The sequence below is a fragment of the Ascaphus truei genome, chromosome 2 (assembly GCF_040206685.1).
Source record: "Ascaphus truei isolate aAscTru1 chromosome 2, aAscTru1.hap1, whole genome shotgun sequence".
Taxonomy (NCBI): domain Eukaryota; kingdom Metazoa; phylum Chordata; class Amphibia; order Anura; family Ascaphidae; genus Ascaphus; species Ascaphus truei.
In genome coordinates, this window is record NC_134484.1 from 332,748,767 (window position 1) to 332,770,380 (window position 21,614).

The 21,614-nt window shown below is 41.4% G+C and overlaps 1 protein-coding gene across 7 annotated transcripts in view; it reads left to right on the top strand.

Annotated features, from left to right (window-relative positions):
* The window catches only part of POU6F2 (POU class 6 homeobox 2), a 536,643-nt gene that overhangs the window by 240,159 nt on the left and 274,870 nt on the right, over positions 1 to 21,614 (top strand). For all 7 annotated transcript variants that reach the window (XR_012799221.1, XM_075586664.1, XM_075586659.1 and 4 more), the window contains exon 4: positions 9,197 to 9,425. Coding sequence is in view for 6 of the 7 variants with exons in the window: in XM_075586664.1 (XP_075442779.1) it covers positions 9,197 to 9,425 (229 nt within the window). In the remaining variant the exon portion in view is untranslated. The remainder of the gene's footprint in view (positions 1 to 9,196; positions 9,426 to 21,614) is intronic.

Here is a 21,614-nt window from a genome sequence, read left to right on the forward strand (position 1 = left end):
GTGTCATTTGGCGGTACCCGGGTACTGGAGTGCCAGGGAAGGTATCCTCCTCTATGTGCACCAAGGGCCAGACACACACACTCTGTGGGTAACGCTACTCCACACACCTTGCGTAGGCTGGACCCTGTGGACATCGGTTGGTTAAGTGCCCAGGGCACCTCAGTACTTTGTGGAATTCCATCGGTGACTTTGGGGTGTGGGTATAAGTTGTGGAACCCGTATGGTATTGGGTACATGGTGTATACTGTTACAATATAGAATTGTGTGTTATCAGTAAAGATAAGTCGTTATACCACTGTGTGTGTATATGTATTCTTTACTGTGTGTTCCTGGGAAGGGGTTATCCAACTGCGCTTGGATCCCTCGCAGGTGGAGGCACTGTCATCAAATAGACACGATCACCCCAGGCTGCAAGCGGCGGAGGATCAGACCTCCTGTGAGCCACTCAGGTACCGCACCACACGTAGTTTCCCTAGACACGGGGAATGGGGGCTACACTTGACTACTAACTAAAGCAGGGCCCTCATTCTCTCGCATACTTTTTACTGCAACATTGTTTTATCTAGCCTCCCAACCTCACAGCTCTCTCCCTTACAAGCTATTGAAAATGCTTCTGCTAGAATTATCTCACACTCTTCTTAACTTGTATGAGTTTCTGGCCTCCTAAAATCTCTCTTCTCGCTTCCTATTAATCTCCGTATAAACCACAATATTCTCAGTCCTTTAAAACTCTACTCATCTGCACTTTCATATATCTCAACTCTGATCTCTTGTTTTGTTACACCCCTACTCACCTCTTACGCTTGACCAAAGAATGTCTCATCTTTGCACCTTTTATCTATACTGCTCGCTCACCTCTTAAACCTTTTTCACGCATCTCTCCTTACCTATGGAATTCTCTTCAATTTGTCATGCACCCTCCTCTTTCCATTTGTAAATCCCATCTGAAAATATGCCTCGTCAGAGAAGCATCTCATTAAGTTATTTATGCCTACACTATTGACTCTAGATGCACTTGAACTCCTGGACAGGCACTTTTAATAAATGCACTTTTATCCTTACTGTGTCTGTAAAGTATCCAATATATCACTCAGCTTGCAAACTTCTAGAGGCAGGGCCTTTGTTTGCCATATAGTATGTTATAATTTACCTGCTTCTCCTATGCCTATTGTTTGTACTTTATTTTACCTGTATTATAATTTTGTAAGGGACTGCATACTCTGTTGGCGCTACTGTATATAAATAAATGTATTAATGTATACAACTCTTTTCAACTCTTTGCATCAATATACAGTATGAAGCCTATTTTGTCTGTATTGTTAGAATGCAAAGCTGCAAATCTTAAAATTGGTAATATTAAATATATATATATATATATATATATATATATATATATATATATATATATATATATATATATACACACATAAAATTGGAGAGAAAGCACACCATATATACAAAACAATTAGCTCACAATTGGCAAGTGCACGTGTCATAAATAATATAAAAATGATATTTCACCAAAATCAAATGACCAGGAAAGGAGACACAGTACTACAGGGAGATGGGAAAAAAAGGGTATGATGAAGGGTCCCTGAGATGGCTCCAAAACGTTGGATACCTATGGATTAAATACCCCCTTTTTTCCATCTTCCTGTAGTGCTCTCTCCTTCCCTGGGAAATTGATTTTGGTGAAGTATCTTTATATACTGTATAGATAGATAGATACTGTAGATAGATAGATACTGTAGATATATAGATACTGTAGATAGATACTATAGATAGATACTGTAGATAGATAGATAGATATGATAGATAGATAGATAGATAGATACTATAGATAGATAGATACTGTAGATAGATAGATAGATACTGTAGATAGATAGATAGATAGATAGATAAGATAGATAAGATAGATAAGATAGATACGATAGATACGATAGATACGATAGATACGATAGATACGATAGATACGATAGATACGATAGATTAGATAGATTAGATAGATAGATAGATAGATAGATAGATAGATAGATAGATAGATAGATAGATAGATAGATAGATAGATAGATACTGTAGATAGATAGATACTGTAGATAGATAGATAGATAGATACTGTAGATAGATAGATACTGTAGATAGATAGATAGATAGATAGATAGATAGATAGATAGATAGATATAGAGGTATCTGTACCGTGTTAGCTGAGCTTAATAATCAAAAACGAATTGTATTGTAACGTCGCCGGAAGAAGAGATCAGTGTATCTCGAAAGCTCGCACAAATAAAAGATTTTGTTAGCCACAGAACGGTATCGTCTATTCCTTTTTAATTATATATATATATATATATATATATATATATATATATATATATAGTGTGACAAACGGCTTACTCCGGGGCTCCGTCGTTTGTCCGGGACTGTTTAGAACACGGTCTTTTAGGGTAGGTTAAATGATGAGGCGTCACGTACTGTTCCTTTAAACAGGCTATGCCTGGTTTATTCAGTCCCAGGCACTGAGACTGCCACAGTGCATACAACAGAAAACAGATCAAAACAAAAGCTGCTCACCTGAGCGATAACTTAACTTAGATATCCCTGACTCAGGGTTGGAAGTGGCTTTTCCACTTCCAACATCAAAACACGGTACTTTTGCAGTCTTACACAATTGAACAGAAAGATTGAACCTGTTTGGGGAAGAGGCTTCTCCCCTCTGTAGTTCAGCAGCCTTCCAGCCTCCTGGCTCTTGTGGGGAGCCCAGAGCAAACAGGAAATCAGTCTTTCATACCTGATTCTTAATTAGCATGACAGGTGACAGAAATCAGGCAGCAGACAAACTCTGGTCTGGATCTCTCATCCCTCAGTTCCAGCGCTTGCCAAACTGTGGGATGGAGTGTATGTATTATAAGGCTGCACTCCCAGGCCAAACAGGATAGAAACTGTCTAGTATCCTGGGAGCCCTATATACGGAATTTATTACCATCCCCTGGTTTCTGTCACATATCCTCCCCCCCAGCTCAGACCTCGAGGGTTGAGCGACCATGGATATTAGGGAGTGCATCCTTGACAACCCGTCGGCATTGCCATGTTTGTGCCCTGACCTGTGTTCCACAGAAAATTTAAAGGGTTGTAGGCTTAGGAACCACCTGGTCACTCTAGCATTCTTTTCCCTGTTTTGACACATCCAGGTAAGGGGTGCATGATCTGTGACCAACCGGAATTTTCTCCCCAACAGGTAGTATTTGAGCGTCTCTACAGCCCACTTTATTGCGAGACACTCTTTCTCTACTATGGAGTAATTTTTCTCCTGGGGATTTAGTTTCCTACTTAAATAAAGGATGGGGTGCTCCTCACCTTGAGACTCCTGGGAGAGTACCGCCCCCAGCCCTACCTCAGATGCGTCGGTTTGGACTACGAACTCTTTGGAGAAGTCAGGTGTGACCAACACTGGTTGGGCACAGAGAGCTTCTTTCAGGCTTCTAAAGGCCTGTTCGGTTTCGGGGGACCACTTTACCATTAGCGGTCCTCTTGCTTTTGTGAGGTCAGTTAGTGGGGTTGCCTTAGTTGCAAAATTGGGAATAAACCTTCTATAGTACCCAATTAACCCCAAAAAGGTCCTTACTTGTTTTTTTGTAACTGGCCTTGGCCAATTTTGTATCGCCTCCAGTTTGAGTGTTTGGGGTTTGAGTAAACCTCTGCCAATAGAATATCCCAGATACTTGGCCTCCTCCAGACCAATAGTGCATTTAGCGGGGTTAGCAGTTAGTCCAGCAGACCGGACTGCGTCAAGCACAGCTTTGACCTTTGGAAGGTGGGATTGCCAATCTTCACTATGGATTACCACATCATCCAGGTAGGCGGCAGCATACCGAGCATGTGGTTTTAAAATTTTATCCATCATTCTTTGGAATGTGGCGGGAGCTCCATGTAAGCCAAAAGGCAACACCTTATACTGAAAGAGGCCGTCTGGGGTTGAGAAGGCTGTCTTTTCTTTTGCCCTTTCTGTGAGGGGAACCTGCCAGTACCCTTTTGTTAGGTCTAGGGTTGTGAGATATCGGGCTTTGCCCAGTCTCTCTACAAGTTCATCTACCCTGGGCATAGGATAAGTATCAAATTTTGACACCGCGTTTAGTTTCCGGTAGTCATTACAAAACCTTGTTGTACCATCTGGCTTTGGGACTAAGACTATAGGGCTGTTCCACCCACTTTGGGATTCCTCAATTACACCTAGTTTTAGCATTTTTTTAACCTCTAAACTTATAGCCTTTCTTTTGGCCTCTGGGATTCGGTATGGTTTAAGGTTAACTCGGACCCCCGGTTCAGAGACTAGGTCATGTTCAATTACGCTAGTTCTACCTGGCCGTATAGACAAGATTTCTTTGTTTCTTCTCACTATATTCTGAACCTCTCGTTTCTGATGAACAGACAGGGTTTCAGCTATGCTAACCTCTGGGTCAGTTTCTTGATTCTCTGACGGACCTGGGGGTACTAGGGTTAACAAGACTTCTCTATCTTTCCAGGGCTTGAGTAGGTTTATATGGTAAATTTGCTCAGGTTTCCTCCTACCTGGCTGTCTTACCTTATAATTTACTTCTCCCACTCTTTCCAAGACCTCATATGGCCCATGCCATTTAGCAAGGAATTTACTCTCCACGGTGGGAACCAGAACTAGTACCCTATCACCTGGAAAAAAAATTCTGACCCTAGCACCCTTATTATACGTATTCCTCTGTGCTTCTTGAGCTTTCTCCATGTGTTCCCTCACTATGGGTAGGACTGCAGCAATGTGGTCCTGCATCTGGGCAACATGCTCTATTACACTTCTGTAAGGGGTAACCTCGTGTTCCCAAGTCTCTTTGGCTATATCCAGTAAGCCCCTTGGGTGTCGGCCATACAATAGTTCAAACGGGGAGAAGCCTGTGGATGATTGGGGAACTTCCCTAATGGCAAATAACAGGTACGGTAACAAACAATCCCAGTTTTTCCCATCTTTATCAACCGCCCGCCGTAACATGCTCTTTAAGGTTTTATTGAACCTTTCCACTAAACCATCTGTTTGTGGATGATAGACTGAGGTTCTGAGATGCTTGATTTTTAGGAGTTTACATAGCTCTTTTGTTACTTGGGACATAAATGGTGTTCCCTGGTCAGATAGAATCTCTTTAGGAATCCCGACCCGGGAAAACAGAACTACTAACTCTTTTGCTATGTTTTTAGCTGAGGTGCTACGTAGGGGAACTGCCTCCGGATATCGGGTGGCATAATCTAATATTACCAATATATGCTGATGTCCCCTAGCAGACTTTATTAGGGGTCCTACTAGATCCATAGCAATCCGGTCAAATGGTACCTCTATTATGGGAAGGGGTACCAATGGGCTGCGGTACGCCTTGAACGGGGCGGTGATCTGACATTCTGGGCATGAGGAACAATAATTCGTAATTTCTGCCAGAACCCCAGGCCAATAGAAGCTTCGGAGAACCTTTTCTTTTGTCTTTTCCACCCCTAGGTGTCCCCCCAATGGATGACTATGTGCGAGGTGTAATACTACGTTCCGGAATGTCCGTGGTACCAACAATTGTTTAGTTGTAACTGATTTCCTTTTATCAACCCGATATACTAGGTCGTTCTCTACCTCGAAGTAGGGGTAAGCAAGTGACCTATCTGGTTGGCCAGGAGTACTATTCTGGTCCCGTATATTTCCCCTTGCTACCGCTAATGTGGGGTCCTCCCACTGGGCTTTCTTAAAACTCCCAGGACTGACCTCTAGGTCAGCGAGGGTCTTATCCGGTTCTGGGGTGGTAAGTGTCTGCTCAACATCTTGATTTGGGGTATTCCCTACCAAAGTAGTGATGGGGAAGGGAATTTTACAGCACTCCTCCTTTTCCCCCTTCTTATTTGGGCCCTCGTCAACCTCCATTTCTGAAAAAGGGAAAGGATTTGTTTCTTCTAATACTTCGTTATGGTCCGCTATTGAACTCTGGGCGCTATTCTGAGCGGGGGACCACATTTTTAGAAAATGGGGAAAGTCGGTCCCTATTAACACATCATGTGCCAGTTTGGGTACAATACCCACCTTGAACTCTAAAGAACCAAACTCTGTTTCAAAAAAAACATCAACAGTGGAATATTCATGATTATCCCCATGTATACAACAAATTGCCACTCTTTGTGAACTGTTTCCCTGTTTCTTCTTAATGGGCAAGAGGTATTCGGACACTAGTGTGACCATGCTCCCAGAGTCAAGAAGTGCCCGAACCCTCTTACCATTAACCTTTACAAATGCCCACAGATGGTTATTCAAGGGGTCCTCTGGGCTAGGGCCCATACATTGGGACAACAGCGAATAAGGTTCCACGCTGTTGCATTGCATGGGCTCATCATTTAGTGGGCAGATTTTTGCTGTGTGGCCCCTCTCATGACAATTTACACATTTAGGTACATAGTCTGTGTCCCACTTAGAGCCTTTTCCCGGCTCCCCATGTTGGCTATTGCCCTTAGTGTGCGAACCACTGTTGCTGGTGCTGCGTGAAGGTGGTCGCCGCTCTTCAGCGCCCCTTAACCCCGGTACCCTTTTACCGTCTCTGGAAGAGTCCTGGAACCTCGGGTAGTGGGGTTGCTCCACGACTGTGGGTTGCGGGTGCTCTTCTGCTGCATTGTACCTTTCTACGAGGGCCACAAGCTCATCCGCATTGTGGGGGTCACTCCGACTGACCCAACGGCGTAAGGCAGAGGGAAGTTTCCTCAAGAACTGGTCCATGACCAACCGTTCCACGATGTGGCTGGCTGAGTTGAAGCCAGGTTGTAGCCACTTCCGGGCGAGGTGGATGAGGTCATACATCTGGCTTCGGGTGGCTTTATCCATCGTGAAGGACCATGCGTGAAACCTTTGGGCGCGAACAGCCGTGGTTACGCCGAGGCGGGCGAGGATCTCGAACTTCAATTTTGCATAGACGTTAGCTTCGGCTGGCTCTAGATCAAAGTAAGCCTTCTGGGGTTCGCCGCTTAGGAAGGGTGCGATTAGACCAGCCCACTCAGCTTCTGGCCATCCCTCTCTCTGTGCCGTGCGTTCAAATGTGAGAAGATAGGCTTCCACATCATCCGAGGGTCCCATCTTCTGAAGGTAGTGGCTTGCCCTGGTCATTTTCGGAACTGGGGCTGCCGCTGCCAGTGGAAGGTTACGGATAGTCCCCCTCAGGATCTCGAGTTCCTGCTGTAAGCCCTGAGCGAACCGCTGTTGCTCCTCTCTCAGCAAGCGGTTTGTCTCTTGCTAGTTTGCATTCGCGTTTTGCAGGGCTTCATTCGTCTGTTGCTGGTTTGCATTCGCCTGTTGCTGGTTTGCATTCGCCTGTTGCTGGTTTGCATTAATCTCTTGCTGGGCTATTAGCAGCTGTTGCTGGGCTGCATTCGTCTGCTGCTGGTTTGCATTAGTTTCTTGCTGGGCTATTAACAGCTGTTGCTGGGTTTCATTCGCGTCTTTCTGGGCAGCGACATTGCGTACCAGCGCACCCACCACGTCTTCCATCTTGTTTGCAGAGGATGAAAAAAAAACTTTTTTTTTTTTTTTTCTTTCAAAGTTCTTTAACCCGCAGACCCCCTAGTGCTCTGCCCGCATTCTCCACCATATGTGACAAACGGCTTACTCCGGGGCTCCGTCGTTTGTCCGGGACTGTTTAGAACACGGTCTTTTAGGGTAGGTTAAATGATGAGGCGTCACGTACTGTTCCTTTAAACAGGCTATGCCTGGTTTATTCAGTCCCAGGCACTGAGACTGCCACAGTGCATACAACAGAAAACAGATCAAAACAAAAGCTGCTCACCTGAGCGATAACTTAACTTAGATATCCCTGACTCAGGGTTGGAAGTGGCTTTTCCACTTCCAACATCAAAACACGGTACTTTTGCAGTCTTACACAAATGAACAGAAAGATTGAACCTGTTTGGGGAAGAGGCTTCTCCCCTTTGTAGTTCAGCAGCCTTCCAGCCTCCTGGCTCTTGTGGGGAGCCCAGAGCAAACAGGAAATCAGTCTTTCATACCTGATTCTTAATTAGCATGACAGGTGACAGAAATCAGGCAGCAGACAAACTCTGGTCTGGATCTCTCATCCCTCAGTTCCAGCGCTTGCCAAACTGTGGGATGGAGTGTATGTATTATAAGGCTGCACTCCCAGGCCAAACAGGATAGAAACTGTCTAGTATCCTGGGAGCCCTATATACGGAATTTATTACCATCCCCTGGTTTCTGTCACAATAGGTAAAAGCAGATACTAGCACTCCTGTAAAATCACAATAGGGTCTGGTGCTAAGGTCATAAAATAACATAAAACATACTTTACCACCAATGCAGATGGTAAAAGAGACGACAGCACTCAGATGTAGAGCAAAGAAACTTGTATTCCAAAGGTAAGACACAAAAATTCAACGTTTCGATCCGCCAGAGGGATCTTTCTCAAGGGGGGTGTGCACACCCCCCTTGAGAAAGATCCCTCTGGCGGATCGCACACCCCCCTTGAGAAAGGAGGATCGAAACGTTGAATTTTTGTGTCTTACCTTTGGAATACAAGTTTCTTTGCTCTACATCTGAGTGCTGTCGTCTCTTTTACCATCTGCATTGGTGGTAAAGTATGATATATATATATAAATATATATATATATATATATATATATATATATATGTATATCTATGTATATATATATATATATATATATATATATATATATATATATATATATATATATATATATATATATATAAAGGTGGCATTGAACAAAAAGCCTTACCTAATTCAACTCATGTCAACTATCTCAAAAGTCCAATAGTGGACATTTTAGAACAAAAAGTCTTTGTCTGTATGACCAATATACAGTAATTATAGTATAATGCAAATAATTTCAGTGGTGCCCATATGGCCCTGACAGATTCCCCCCACGCGCTCCATAGTAATATCGATTTAACTCCAAGCCATCAGTGAAATTAATATCCAGTCCTAGTTTTGTATTCCTATTTGCTTGTCTATTAGTAGCTTTGGTGTAATAGGGTAAGATGTGAAGTAAGAAGGGACTGAATCATTATCACACTGCTGGACCTGGTATGATTAATAATACTGAAAGGTTTCTGAAATACTATTAAAGGTCCTGATTCAAGTCTCCTGGGGGAATATAAATCCTCTTATTGCAATCTCCATTTATTTTACAGCCATTACTAACAGCACAACAGCTGGCATCAGCTGTAGCAGGAGTGATGCCAGGGGGTAATCCGGCCCTCAACCAACCAATCCTTATTCCATTTAACATGGCCGGTCAGCTTGGGGGGCAGCAAGGACTGGTCTTGACGTTGCCTACAGCCAACCTTGCCAACATTCAAGGATTGGTAGCAGCTGCAGCAGCAGGAGGAATAATGACTTTGCCACTGCAAAATCTACAAGGTAAGCCATTTACAAATAATAGCATTTATAGGCGGTTTAGTAAATCTCCATGACAAGTATATGTTTTTGTTATCGTACAAATGTGCCATCGAAAACAGGACTGTCCTGATCTTACCATCTTGCCATTCAGTTTGAATGGGACTGCAGGGACCCCCCACTGTGTAAATCCAATGGGCCATTTGGAATGTCACAGAAATGTTGAGGCATTAACTGTGAGTTTGCCCCAGATTTTCCAAGGCAAGTGATCTGATACTGGTGGCTGCATCTGTATGTATGTATGTATGTATGTATGTATGTATGTATGTATGTATATATATGCACCCCCTTGAGAAAGGTCCTATTCCAGGACCGAAACGTCAGATTGGGTGATTTATCATTTCTATTCAGATGCCCAATACAGATTTTCATTATTACTGAACCGAGTGCAGTCTTTCTTTACCGGACGAGAGAATGGTAATGTTGTACATATATATATATATATATATATATATATATATATATATATATATATATATATATATATATATATATATATATATATAGTGGTTGACAAATCACCAAAAAATCTACTCGCCACCTAGTATCAAACGTGTGCTGCTTGGGCCAATAGGAGCTCGCCACGATGTTAAATCCACTCGCCCCGGGCGAGCAAATGTATAGGTTTGTCGAACACTGTATATATATATATATACATATATATACATATACATATATATATACATATGCATATACGTGTGTATATATATACACACACACACATACTGTATATATATATATATATATATATATATATATATATATATATATATGTATATATATATATATATATACACACACACACACACACACACACACACATATATATCACTGTCAATCTGCCCACGTTACAATTTCTGGTCTACATACCTTGCCAATCAACTTTCAGTTATTCGGTATGAATATTGGAATATTCCCTCATTAAATTCATAAGGATCTAAATAAAAGGTATTTCTTTTGAGTGCATGACTGAAACAGGATGCGTGGACAACGACAAGTATGAATGAGGATGTCATTTAGGCGCTGACGCAAAATGCTGGGAAAGCCGCTTTCCAGTGCTGGAGGAGAATCTACTGTAGTCCTATTCATTTGAATGGAGTAGATATTTTCTCCAGCACAGGGAAGTGGCTTCACAGTATATTAAATAGGCGTGAAAAAGGCAGACAAAAACTACGTGTTAAAAAAAGAGGCAGGTGTGCAAAACGGTATAATGACGCCGCAAATAAGAAAATGACAAATATTGAAATAAAACTGTTAAGTTAAAAACAGTTTAAGGAAGCTACTATAATCAGTTCAAAGGTTCCCAATTTTAATCAACACTATAAAAAATGGTTATCAGTAAATAAGAAATTGTGATCAACACACACGCACATATAAAGAGAGAGAGAGAGAGAGGGAGAACAAGCAGCACAACCGTGAACAATTATCAATTGTGTATGACGTATAAATATACAGCTACAAAAATATATATATGCAGTATAATGAGAGGTGCTAACCCTTGATGACAATCTGTGCCTATTTCTTGCTGCCACTTAGGTCCTCGACTCCACAGGTGCCGAGAGTATTTGTACGACAAAGAATGACCTAGGCGCAAGAAAAACTAGAAGGGGAGAGGGGGAAAAGAAATTAGGGTAGTATATTCAAACTAGATCAAATTAGGGTGGTAGGACATGCACTCACAATTAATAGGATAGTTAATGCCTTTATCCAATTGTAGGATCAGGAACAGTCTTGGACTTTAAAGTTTCACAGGAAACCCATTCGATGTTGTCATCTGGGAATGGAATTCCACATCTGATTTTGCTGTTGTAGGACCCAAGTGGTTCTCTACCAGATACTGAGCCTCCGTCTCAGGGGTTAACCAAAAGTAGAATAGAATAGTAGGAAACAATAAAGTGTTAAACTATTTAATAAAATGATAAATGACCTGTACTGTATTGGTAACACACTCACACTTTGCATAAAAGTTAGAGGCAGATTGAGAGTAATAGTACTGAGTCTCTCACACTCAGCTCCGCTCCGATCCACCGGCATCTGTATCCGCATCACAAGTCCCAGTCCTCATCTCGTGTGATCTCAGCTTTCTATGCTCCATTCTCGATAGAAATAACAGTCTCTCGCTCCTGCTCTGTACACCCGACAGTCGCCCTACGCGTTTCATTGCTATAGCTTCTTGGATTAATTTCTCCACCCTGATATTGTTACAGACTTGTGTTGGCTTCCAAACCCCATGCATTATTTTCCCGGTCTTTGGATAATAGCCAGCATATATATTCCCATACAGTACTTCTCTGAGTTATCTGAAGCTTCAGAATTTTCTTTGCATTTGGGGTCCAAGTTTTACATCTGTACATAAGCACAGGCACAAAACACTGGTCAAACACTTTCCTATTAATATATATATACATACATACATACATACATACATACATACATACATACATATATATATAGTGTATATTACATTTTGATAAAGAAACCACCCAAACTCACAGCATGGTCTCTTTGAGGAGTGTCAGAAACGTTAGTTGAATCACTGTCTTGCGTTAAAAGCTGATGGATGTGCTACTCCATCAATTTCTACAGCTTTCGACCTATGTTTGAGTTTCAGCACCCACATGTATTTTGCTGTTACTACTATTTGAGTACTCTGTATATCTTTCTTGCACATTGTATATCTCCAATAATTACTGTGTTATTTATGGGCTTGAAGTCACCAGTGACCTGGGATAACTCATGATTGGGGAGGGGGGGGGGGGGGGTTACACAGTAGAGCCTTCCAGCTACAAACCTGGGGCAAATTAGGACAAAAGAATTGCACCAGATTAACCAAAATAACACAATCTCATTGCTTTCAGTGTGTTTCTTCCTCCCCCCCACTGACATTGTCCCAGTTTTGCAGCTGTGAGACTTTCGTGAATAGATAGCCACAATGGTTGCCAGAGACTTCACTGCTTCTGGGATTGCATTCTGAACACATGTATACCCAGAAAGCTGACTGAGACCAGAAGTAATTTGGCACCCATGGTATTTTATTTGAAAGGAGCTTGTTTCTTACACTTGTGAGATTCCCTGGGCATGTTAAACCGGGGACAATATAATGCAACCGTTTGCCATAATTTCCCTGTGATCACTTACGTCTTGTCCTCTTTGTCCCTTATGGGCTGCACGTGTTGGTGGAGCCACAGCTTGGCTGCTCCTTCTGGCTGTTTTAAAGTTTAATGTCAACAGACCTCTCTAACCATACTTGTAAATGGTTTTCACTTTAATGTTTAAAATAATGTCTCTCTCATACCATTAACTTGCAGCAAGGAACCTGTCAGTCATAAATCATGAATGAAAAAGGGCAAGCTAATGCACAAATTTGACTTGTTTAAAATTTGAGAGTGAATGTAAAGTAGGAAAGCACAGATTAAAATAATGCAGGAACAGCACTGAGTAAAAGCAGATCTAACAGAGTGAAGGAAGAGGCTTTTTAGTGGAGGTGGATGATAAAATCTTAATGAAGAAACAGGCATTATAAAGAATGCGTCCTGTGCTTGTTTTTTGTTTTTTTTGCTTATGTGTGTATAAAATATTATAAATAAACATAAAGTAATGGAACTTGTTACATCATAAATTCATTGTTCTTATTTATTCTGGATTCCACTCTAAGTCCCGGTAACATCAAGCTCAGTTAAAACAGAGTTAATGTAGCATCTGGCCCCAAAAAATACAGCGTCCTATTACAGCAATTATGTTAGGGAAGTCATCAAGATTGTGGTAATAATTTACTGGGTGCGATATTTGACCGATAGTCCCGATGCAGAAATGAACACACGTCCTGGTTCCGGATCAGACCACTGCCAGTGTAATCCTCTGGCACCAGGGTAGTGAAGTTCGCGTTGCTGCAGCTTGCCCCAGGGTTGGAGACATCTTAACAGATAATAAATAAAATACAATTAAAACATAAAGCCTCTCAATGGGGACCTAAAAAGCCACATTAGAAATCAATGGTGTGCTGTAATAGTAATTCAATTAGTTACCAACATTAAACTACACTACTTACCCCCTTGGCTACCTTACTGGCTAGTACAGCATTGCCATGCAATGCTTTATTAACCGCTTAGCTAACCAACCTACCCACCCCACCCCACCCACACACATTCCAACAAACCTACTCCCCCCAACACCTCTACACTAATGTGGCTAATTAACCTTTTAAACAACAAAAATAAAAAGTCATTAAAAAAAAATACACAAAAATATATTTACAAAAAAATCACATAATAAAAAAAACCTTTAGCCCATAAAGCCATTGATGGTCACCGTGACTACCTAGACCCTCTTAACAGGGCCTAGATAGCCACATTGACAATCAATGTTGACCTGTAACACAAATGGGATTAGATATAAACATTAAACTACAACCACTTACCTCCCCCCCTGCCCCCCCCCCCCCCCCCGGGTACCCAACTAGCTAACAGCTAAGGTAATCAATGACAATCATTGGCTTTATGTTTTAAATACAGGTTTTTTTTTAAATTAAGTTATAATGGTTAAAAGCCCTATTAGCTATTTGGGTTAACCCCTTGGTTAGTTTAGCGGTTAATAAAGCATTGCATGGCAATGTTTTACTAGCCACTAAGGTGGCCAAGGGGGGTAGGTAGTGTAGGTTTAACATTGATATTAACCCTTTTTCGTTAGCTATGACTAGTTGACCCCTTGGGCTAGTAAAGGGTTAATATGTACTATAATGTGTTAAAGTAAGATTTCATTACGCATTCCATGCTGGTTTAGCTTATCTTTCCTATGTATATAATGGCAGCACTATTTTTAACTTATTTTTTGACTATTTTTAATGGATACGATATTTTATAACAGACCCGTTATTTTTGGCAGTGCAATGTTGATGTATTGCACTATATAAAAAAATGCATTTGTTGGTGTGGTAATACCTAATTTTTGACTTGCATGATGTATCCGAGCCTAAGCGTACAGTTGGCTCGCTTCACTGGCTTATCTAGAATTAGCCTAATTTTTTAGATGCATTTTCAGAACTGACCTGTTTACATTTTTCAGTAACTCTGAGCAGTAATAGATTTCTCAAATTAATATTTACATACAAGTGGGAGGGGTTGGGGGGTGAGAGTGGATGCTATGTGTTAGTCTTCCAGCAGCAAAACAGTAGCTAAAACAGATTTGTTAAAGAAAAATCTTATTCAAATATTTGATTTTCTTGTTAAAATCGTTCTTGAAATTCTGTGTTTTATTGTAGCAGTATTTAAAATAATGTTGCATGTTAAATGTAATGTCTGATCTATGACTCAATAAATATAAACATACTTGGCCTCTTCTTTTGGCCTTTTAAAATGGATTGCAGCCAGCACCCACAAGGATGGCCACTACCTAGATTTGGTTTTGACTAAAAACTTTTCTCTTTCTGATTTCTCAATTTCCCCTTTTCCTCTCTTTGACCATCACCTCATCTCATTCTCTCTCTCCCGCGTCTCCCCTTCTCCATCTCCATCTACCCCTCGTTTCTGCAGAAACCTGCGCTATTAACCTACCAGCCTTTGATTCCACTTTACGCTCCTCCCTCTCCTCTCTCAGTTCTGCTCCAGACCCTGACAACCTGGTCAGGAACCACAACTCTGCCTTATCCTCCTCTCTTGATCTACACGCCCCGCTTTCTCTCTGCCGTCCTTGTCCTACTGACCCCAGACTCTGGCTAAATTCCCACACGCGCATGCTGCGTTCCTCCACTCGTTCCTCTGAATGCCTTTGGAGGAAATTTCACCATTTCGCAGACTTCCTTCACTACAAATTTATGCTATCCTGTTTCAACTCTGCCCTCTCTCATGCTAAACAAACCTACTTTTCTTCACTAATCAACACGCACCAAATCTTCCCTGTCTTTGACTGTCTACTCAAACCACCCTCAGCTGCCTCTTCTTATTCCTCCATCTCACCTCAGGACTTTGCTGACTATTTTAAGGAAAAGGTGAAATCCATATGTCAGAACATCCCCTCTGTTTCCTCCTCCCATCCTACACCGCTTCCTAACTCTCCTCCTGCCTTCCTTGACTCTTTTTCCGCTGTCTCAGAGGAGGTTGTGTCACTGCTGATCTCTTCTTCTCCTTCTACCACTTGCTTTCTTGACCCCATTCCCTCCCATCTCCTAAAACCTCTTCCTCCTACTATAATCCATACGCTCACACACATTTTTAACTCCTCCCTCTACTCTGGTACCTTTCCCTCCTCCTTCAAACATGCAACAGTTATACCATTACTCAAAAATAGCAAGCTTGACCTTACCTGTCTTTCTAACAATCAACCTGTCTCCCTCTTGTCTTTTTCCTCTAAACTCCTTGAACGTCTTGTATTCTCTCGATTGCTACACTTTCTGAACACCTATTCTCTCCTAGACTCTCTACAATCTGGCTTTCACACTGCTCACTCGACTGAAACAGCCCTCACTAAAATAACTAATGATCTCCATGCTGCCAAAGACAGAGGTCATTACACTCTTCTCATATTATTGGACCTCTCTGCAGCATTTGACACCATGGACCACCCTCTTCTCCTTCACATTCTCCATACTCTTGGTATATGTAACAAAGCTCTATCGTGAATCTTCTCTTACTTCTCCCATCATACTTTCAGTGTCTCTTCTGCCTCCTCCTCCTCCTCTATCGATCTCTCTGTAGGGATACCCCAGGACTCTGTCCTTGGACCTCTTCTCTTTTCTCTGTACACACTTTCTCTAGGTGACCTACTCACATCTCTTGGGTTTAAATATCACCACTATGCTGACGACACACAAATTTACTTTTCAACCCCTGAACTTATACCTGCTGTACAGACCAAATGTTCTGCATTTTTCTCTGTGATATCATCCTGGATGGCCCTCCGCTGACGTAACATGGCAAAAACAGAGCTCCTCATACTTCCTCCCAAAGCTGGCTCTACTACCTCCATCCACATTACTTTTGGAAGTACTATCACTCACCCAGTAGCCCAAGCACGCTGCCTAGGGGTTACACTCAACCCCTCTCTTACATTCTCCTCTCACATTCAAAACATATCTAAAACCTATCGGTTTTTCCTCCGCAATATTACAAAGATACACCCTTTCCTCTGTTGCTCGACTGCTAAAACTCTGACTCAGGCCCTCATTCTGTACCGTCTCAATTACTGCAACCTCCTGCTGTCCGGCCTTCGAGCCTCTCACCTGTCTCCCCTACAATCTATCCTAAACGCTGCTGCCAGAATCACTCTACTCTTTCCCTAATCTGTCTCAGCGTCTCCCCTGCTGAAATCACTCTCCTGGCTTCCTATCAAATCCCATATCTCACACTCAATTCTCCTTCTCACTTTTAAAGCTTTACACTCTTCTGCCCCTCCTTACATTTCAGCCCTAATTTCTCGCTATGCACCATCCTGACTTGCGTTCTGCTCAAGAATGTCTTCTCTCTACCCCCTTTGTACGACCCACCTTAGGACACACTTGCTTAAAGAAGCATATGAGTAGCACCGTGCCTAATACTATACACGGTACATACAGTAAAGCTTGGCCCCCTGCAGACGCACTTACCAGAATGCTCTCCTACTGTCTCTACATTCTTCCTACCTACCAATTAGATTGTAAGCTCTTCGGAGAAGAGACTCCTCTTCCATAATGTTACATTTATGTCTGAAGCAGTTATTCCTATTATCTGTTATTTGTATTATTTGTTATTTATATGATTGTCATGTGTATTACTGCTGTGACGCGCTATGTACTTTAATGGCGCTATATAAATAAAGATATATATATAAATACATACATACTTGTTGCAGTTTTGTTTGCACCCTTATGTCAATATTTTGAAGCCTGGATATTTGGTTAATTCCCCTCTTTTTTTATTTTGTATTTACCAAATGCAAGTTTCTTCTAATTTTTCACACATGTCAGTATAGGGTTGCCACATTGCAGTTTTTAGAATATGGGATGCTACCCCCAGCCCCCACAAAACACACACACAACCCCCCTCCCTCACAATACCCCCCTCCCCACAATACACACACAACCTCCCCTCAAAATACACACACACAACCCCCCTCACAATACACACCCACACAATACACACACAACCCCCACCACAATACACACACACACAACCCCACACACACAATACTCACAACCCCCCACAGTACACACACAACCCCCACCACAATTCACAACCCCCCCACAATACACACACAAACTCCTCCAAAATACACACACAACCCCCCGCACAATACACACACACCCACCCCCCACCACAATACACACACAACCCCCACTCACAATACTCACCCCACCCCCCACAATACACACACTACCCCCACCACATTACATAACCCCCCCACAATACACACACACAAACCCCTCCACAATACACACACATACAACTCCGCCCCACAGTGTTCACTCAATCACCCCCCCCCCCCCACCACCACAGCACACATACACACAATTCCCCACATCACAAAACAAACTTTTACCTTTTGGTGGGGGGAGGCCTCTAGTGCAGCGCCGGTCCCGCAGGCGGATACGGAAGTTGGGCACTACTTCCAAGTGTGCCCAACTTATGACGCCGACCGCGTGCATGCTGGGGGAGCCAACAGAGACCCAGGAGCCAGACGCAGACGTTCCAGCACTTTCCCTTGAAAACAATTATGCACCTCGACAGACCTTTCAGGGACAATGGGACAATTCAATATAAAAAGGGACAATCCCGTAATAACGGGACGTCTGGCAACCCTAGATCAGTATTATACAAAGCATGTACAAAGGATTCTGGGATATATGCTCAAACGCAAAAGCTTAACAGGGCTATGAGTAATAGTTACACATACTGTACTGTATATGCATATTGTACTTTAAATTTTTTTTTTGAATCACAGCAATGGTGTGGAATCCACTGCATTTCGGAGTAGATATAGAAATGGTAAGTATACCCTTTAGCAATGAAGTACAGTATTGTAAAGACACTTGCTAACCATATCAGGAAAGGAATTATTGATTGACGTAGCTGATACAATATTGTCTAGCTATACTTATAATGATCTTACTTACCTAGGAATAGTTATCCTACCTTGTATTACATAATTTTGATAAAATATACTTGGTAACGAGTCCCACAGAGCATCACACAGCAATGGCCCAGCAGTGACTAGTTAATGCAATTTTTCATTCAGGAAGCAAGTACAGTGGTATTTTTTCAAAGCTTTCAAAAAAATAGTGCATTGAGAGACCTCCGTTACTGTGGTAATGCTCATTACTATAATTTACCACAAATTACTATGAGTGCGCCATTGTTTAGAATGGGATGGGAATATCACTCAGGGGTTTTAAAGTTGTAGCACAGACACTAACAGTGAATTTAAGTAAATTGTCTGTCTTAAGTCTTAGGCACTAATAGTTTAGAGTAATACAAAAAGGTGAGAGTAGTTTAGAATTAGGTATGTCTCTCCACTTTCACAGCGACTCAATTACAGCACTTCCAGGCGCCTGCTGGAAACTTCATGTAGAGTTTTAAATCTACTCTTTTCGGGAGAAAGACAGTAAACAGTAATAGAGAATGTTTACTGCAGCTTTTATTGATCACATTAAACCAGCACACCTTTCTTCTCAGCTACAAGAAGGGGCCTCCTTACTTATTGTAGAAGTATTTAGCTTTGCAATAGATTATAGATCACTCTGTATCTCCCCATAGCGTTTTACTGATGAATATGTAAGCTTCCTATCAATAATAATATTAATAATAACTAAAATGTATGAGTCATGACCCATTTTTACCCCGATCTCTTTTCATCCTATTTCTGAGCAGTGTATCAGGGCAGTTATGCTTAATGTTGACCATAAGAAAAACATATTCATCCTCACACATCTCATCATCCATGTCCCACGGTGTTCATCGCCTCTTTTACTGAGGAGTCTGAGATAGGATGTTGAAGACTTTGAAGTAGGGAGTATGAAGATGTATTCTTTTAACTGGAGTGCCACATACGCTCCGACTTTGGCCCCTATTGTTACATACAGAAGAGTTCCTTCTCTTTCAATGTGATTGCTTTAATGAACCCTTGGAAAACTATTGAGTAAAACCCATCCATGCTTCCATCAGCTTTGTACTACAGAATTCACGATTTCGAAAATTGAGCGATATATTAATCAAGGAACATAAATGGGTATCATGTAGGTAGCTTGATGCTGACCGTGTCAGTGAGTTGTGTCAACGTGTCAAGGTGCTTTGTGCTGCATTTTTTCCGTTGGTTTCAGTGAATAGTTTTTCTTTTTTGATGGTCGTAGTTGAATTTGCAGTCTCAGGTGGCATCCCTCTCTTTCTTTAACATGTGCAAAATAAAAGCTTTACTATATTTCATAACACAAGTGAAAAAGGGTCTGGTATCCCAGCTCTGAATATTGAGCTTCACCCACAGGAGGGTGTGCTTGTGATTAACATTTGAAGGCAGCAGTCCATATGGCTTCTTCTTGCTATTTTCTTTATATGATCAGAACTGTGGAACTCTGAGATATTTCATGTTTAAATCTTGTGCAGGAGAATAATACTGTATGTACTCTGGGCCAACCTCGTTTGAGATGGCAATAGAAAGCTGCCACATCATTGGGTGCTGACATCACGGTTTTCTTATGGGGAAAATTGTGTCCATTTGGATTTTGTTTGGAAAAAACTTCGTATCTCAGGGACAAAGTGGTCATTGAAGCTGTAAGTACCATATATTCTGATAATGTTGAGAAAATAATCTATTTGCAGGGGGGTTTCTACTTCAAAGTATTTTCCTTTTACGTATATTTTTTGTAAATCAATAATAAGTATAATTTTAAGTTACTGTGCAAACAACACACCAAGATCCGTTCAAATAATGAGTCTAGTGTCACATAACTTTACAACTCAGAAAACCATGTTGATTCTCTATAATTATATAACAGATAATTATAAATACTGGATAGTCACGTCATGTTAAATCTTACTTGAAATTGCCACCAAGTGGGAATTGTAATTGCCATATATACTGTGTATATGTTATGATAACAAGGCAATAGTTAATTAAAGAGAGAAATGACTGCTTGACGGCATACTGTAGCACTTACCTTGTCACAAGTTTACATGTAATTATAAAGTATAAACTAGGCTCTGTTTGCCCTGCAATATAATTTGAAAGAAACTTTGTCAAATATGACATGTTATTGTAAGTAAAATGCTTTGCCCTTAGCAGTTTGGCACAGATGGTTACCAACCTGCAGAAAATGGGGCTCCATCACTGCTGTTGGGTCCTTACGGGCATGTAGCAAATGAGATCTGCACAAGTTCCACTTTGATAAGCAAGAAACGTGACATAACAACTTAATGAGCCTTGAAAAGTCACAGGTAAATGCTGTAAATTGCTAATACAGAAATGACTGGCAATCATTCTGAAATTTCTTGCATGTGTTTTAGCTGTTCCCTAGTGATTTCATGCAAGCAAATCAGCTGTGAGCGCACATACAGTAGATGGGCTGATTATATTGCATGTCTGTTAGAATCATGGCAGCTATTTATATATTCTGCTTCAAGCTCTACAGCTGTAGCATTACATCCCAAAGCTAACGTTAACTAGGAAAACTTTGCATAGTTGTTGCAGATATTAAGGGCTAAAGTCGCAGTAGTTTGCTAATTTTTTTTACAGTCCGTTAATGTCAATTTAACGTATTCATATCCGTAATGTATATCCACAAAGGTGCTTAACCCATTGATGTCCTAGCATTTTCCATAAGAATAATGAGTCGATATATTTGAACAGACCTTAGGCTTACTCATATGCAAATCATATGGTAATGAGCAGTTTACCTAACAACAGAGATCCCCAGACCTGCGTTAATGTTAGCGCATGATAATAAGGCTATCATATTTAGCACCTTCCAAAAGCTGCCCTTACTCACATCCAGACACTGATTATCATTGAGTTATTTCTGGGACTAGCCTAAAAGCCATGTAATGAGTATAGGACTTAACCCTTTCATTAGAGAATCTTGTGTGTCATACAAAGATATATATTATGGAGCATACAGTATAAATGTCTGAAACACACAAACTATATTATGGTTTTTAGTGATTAAAGTGATATGTTTGTGTGAACTAATGTGGT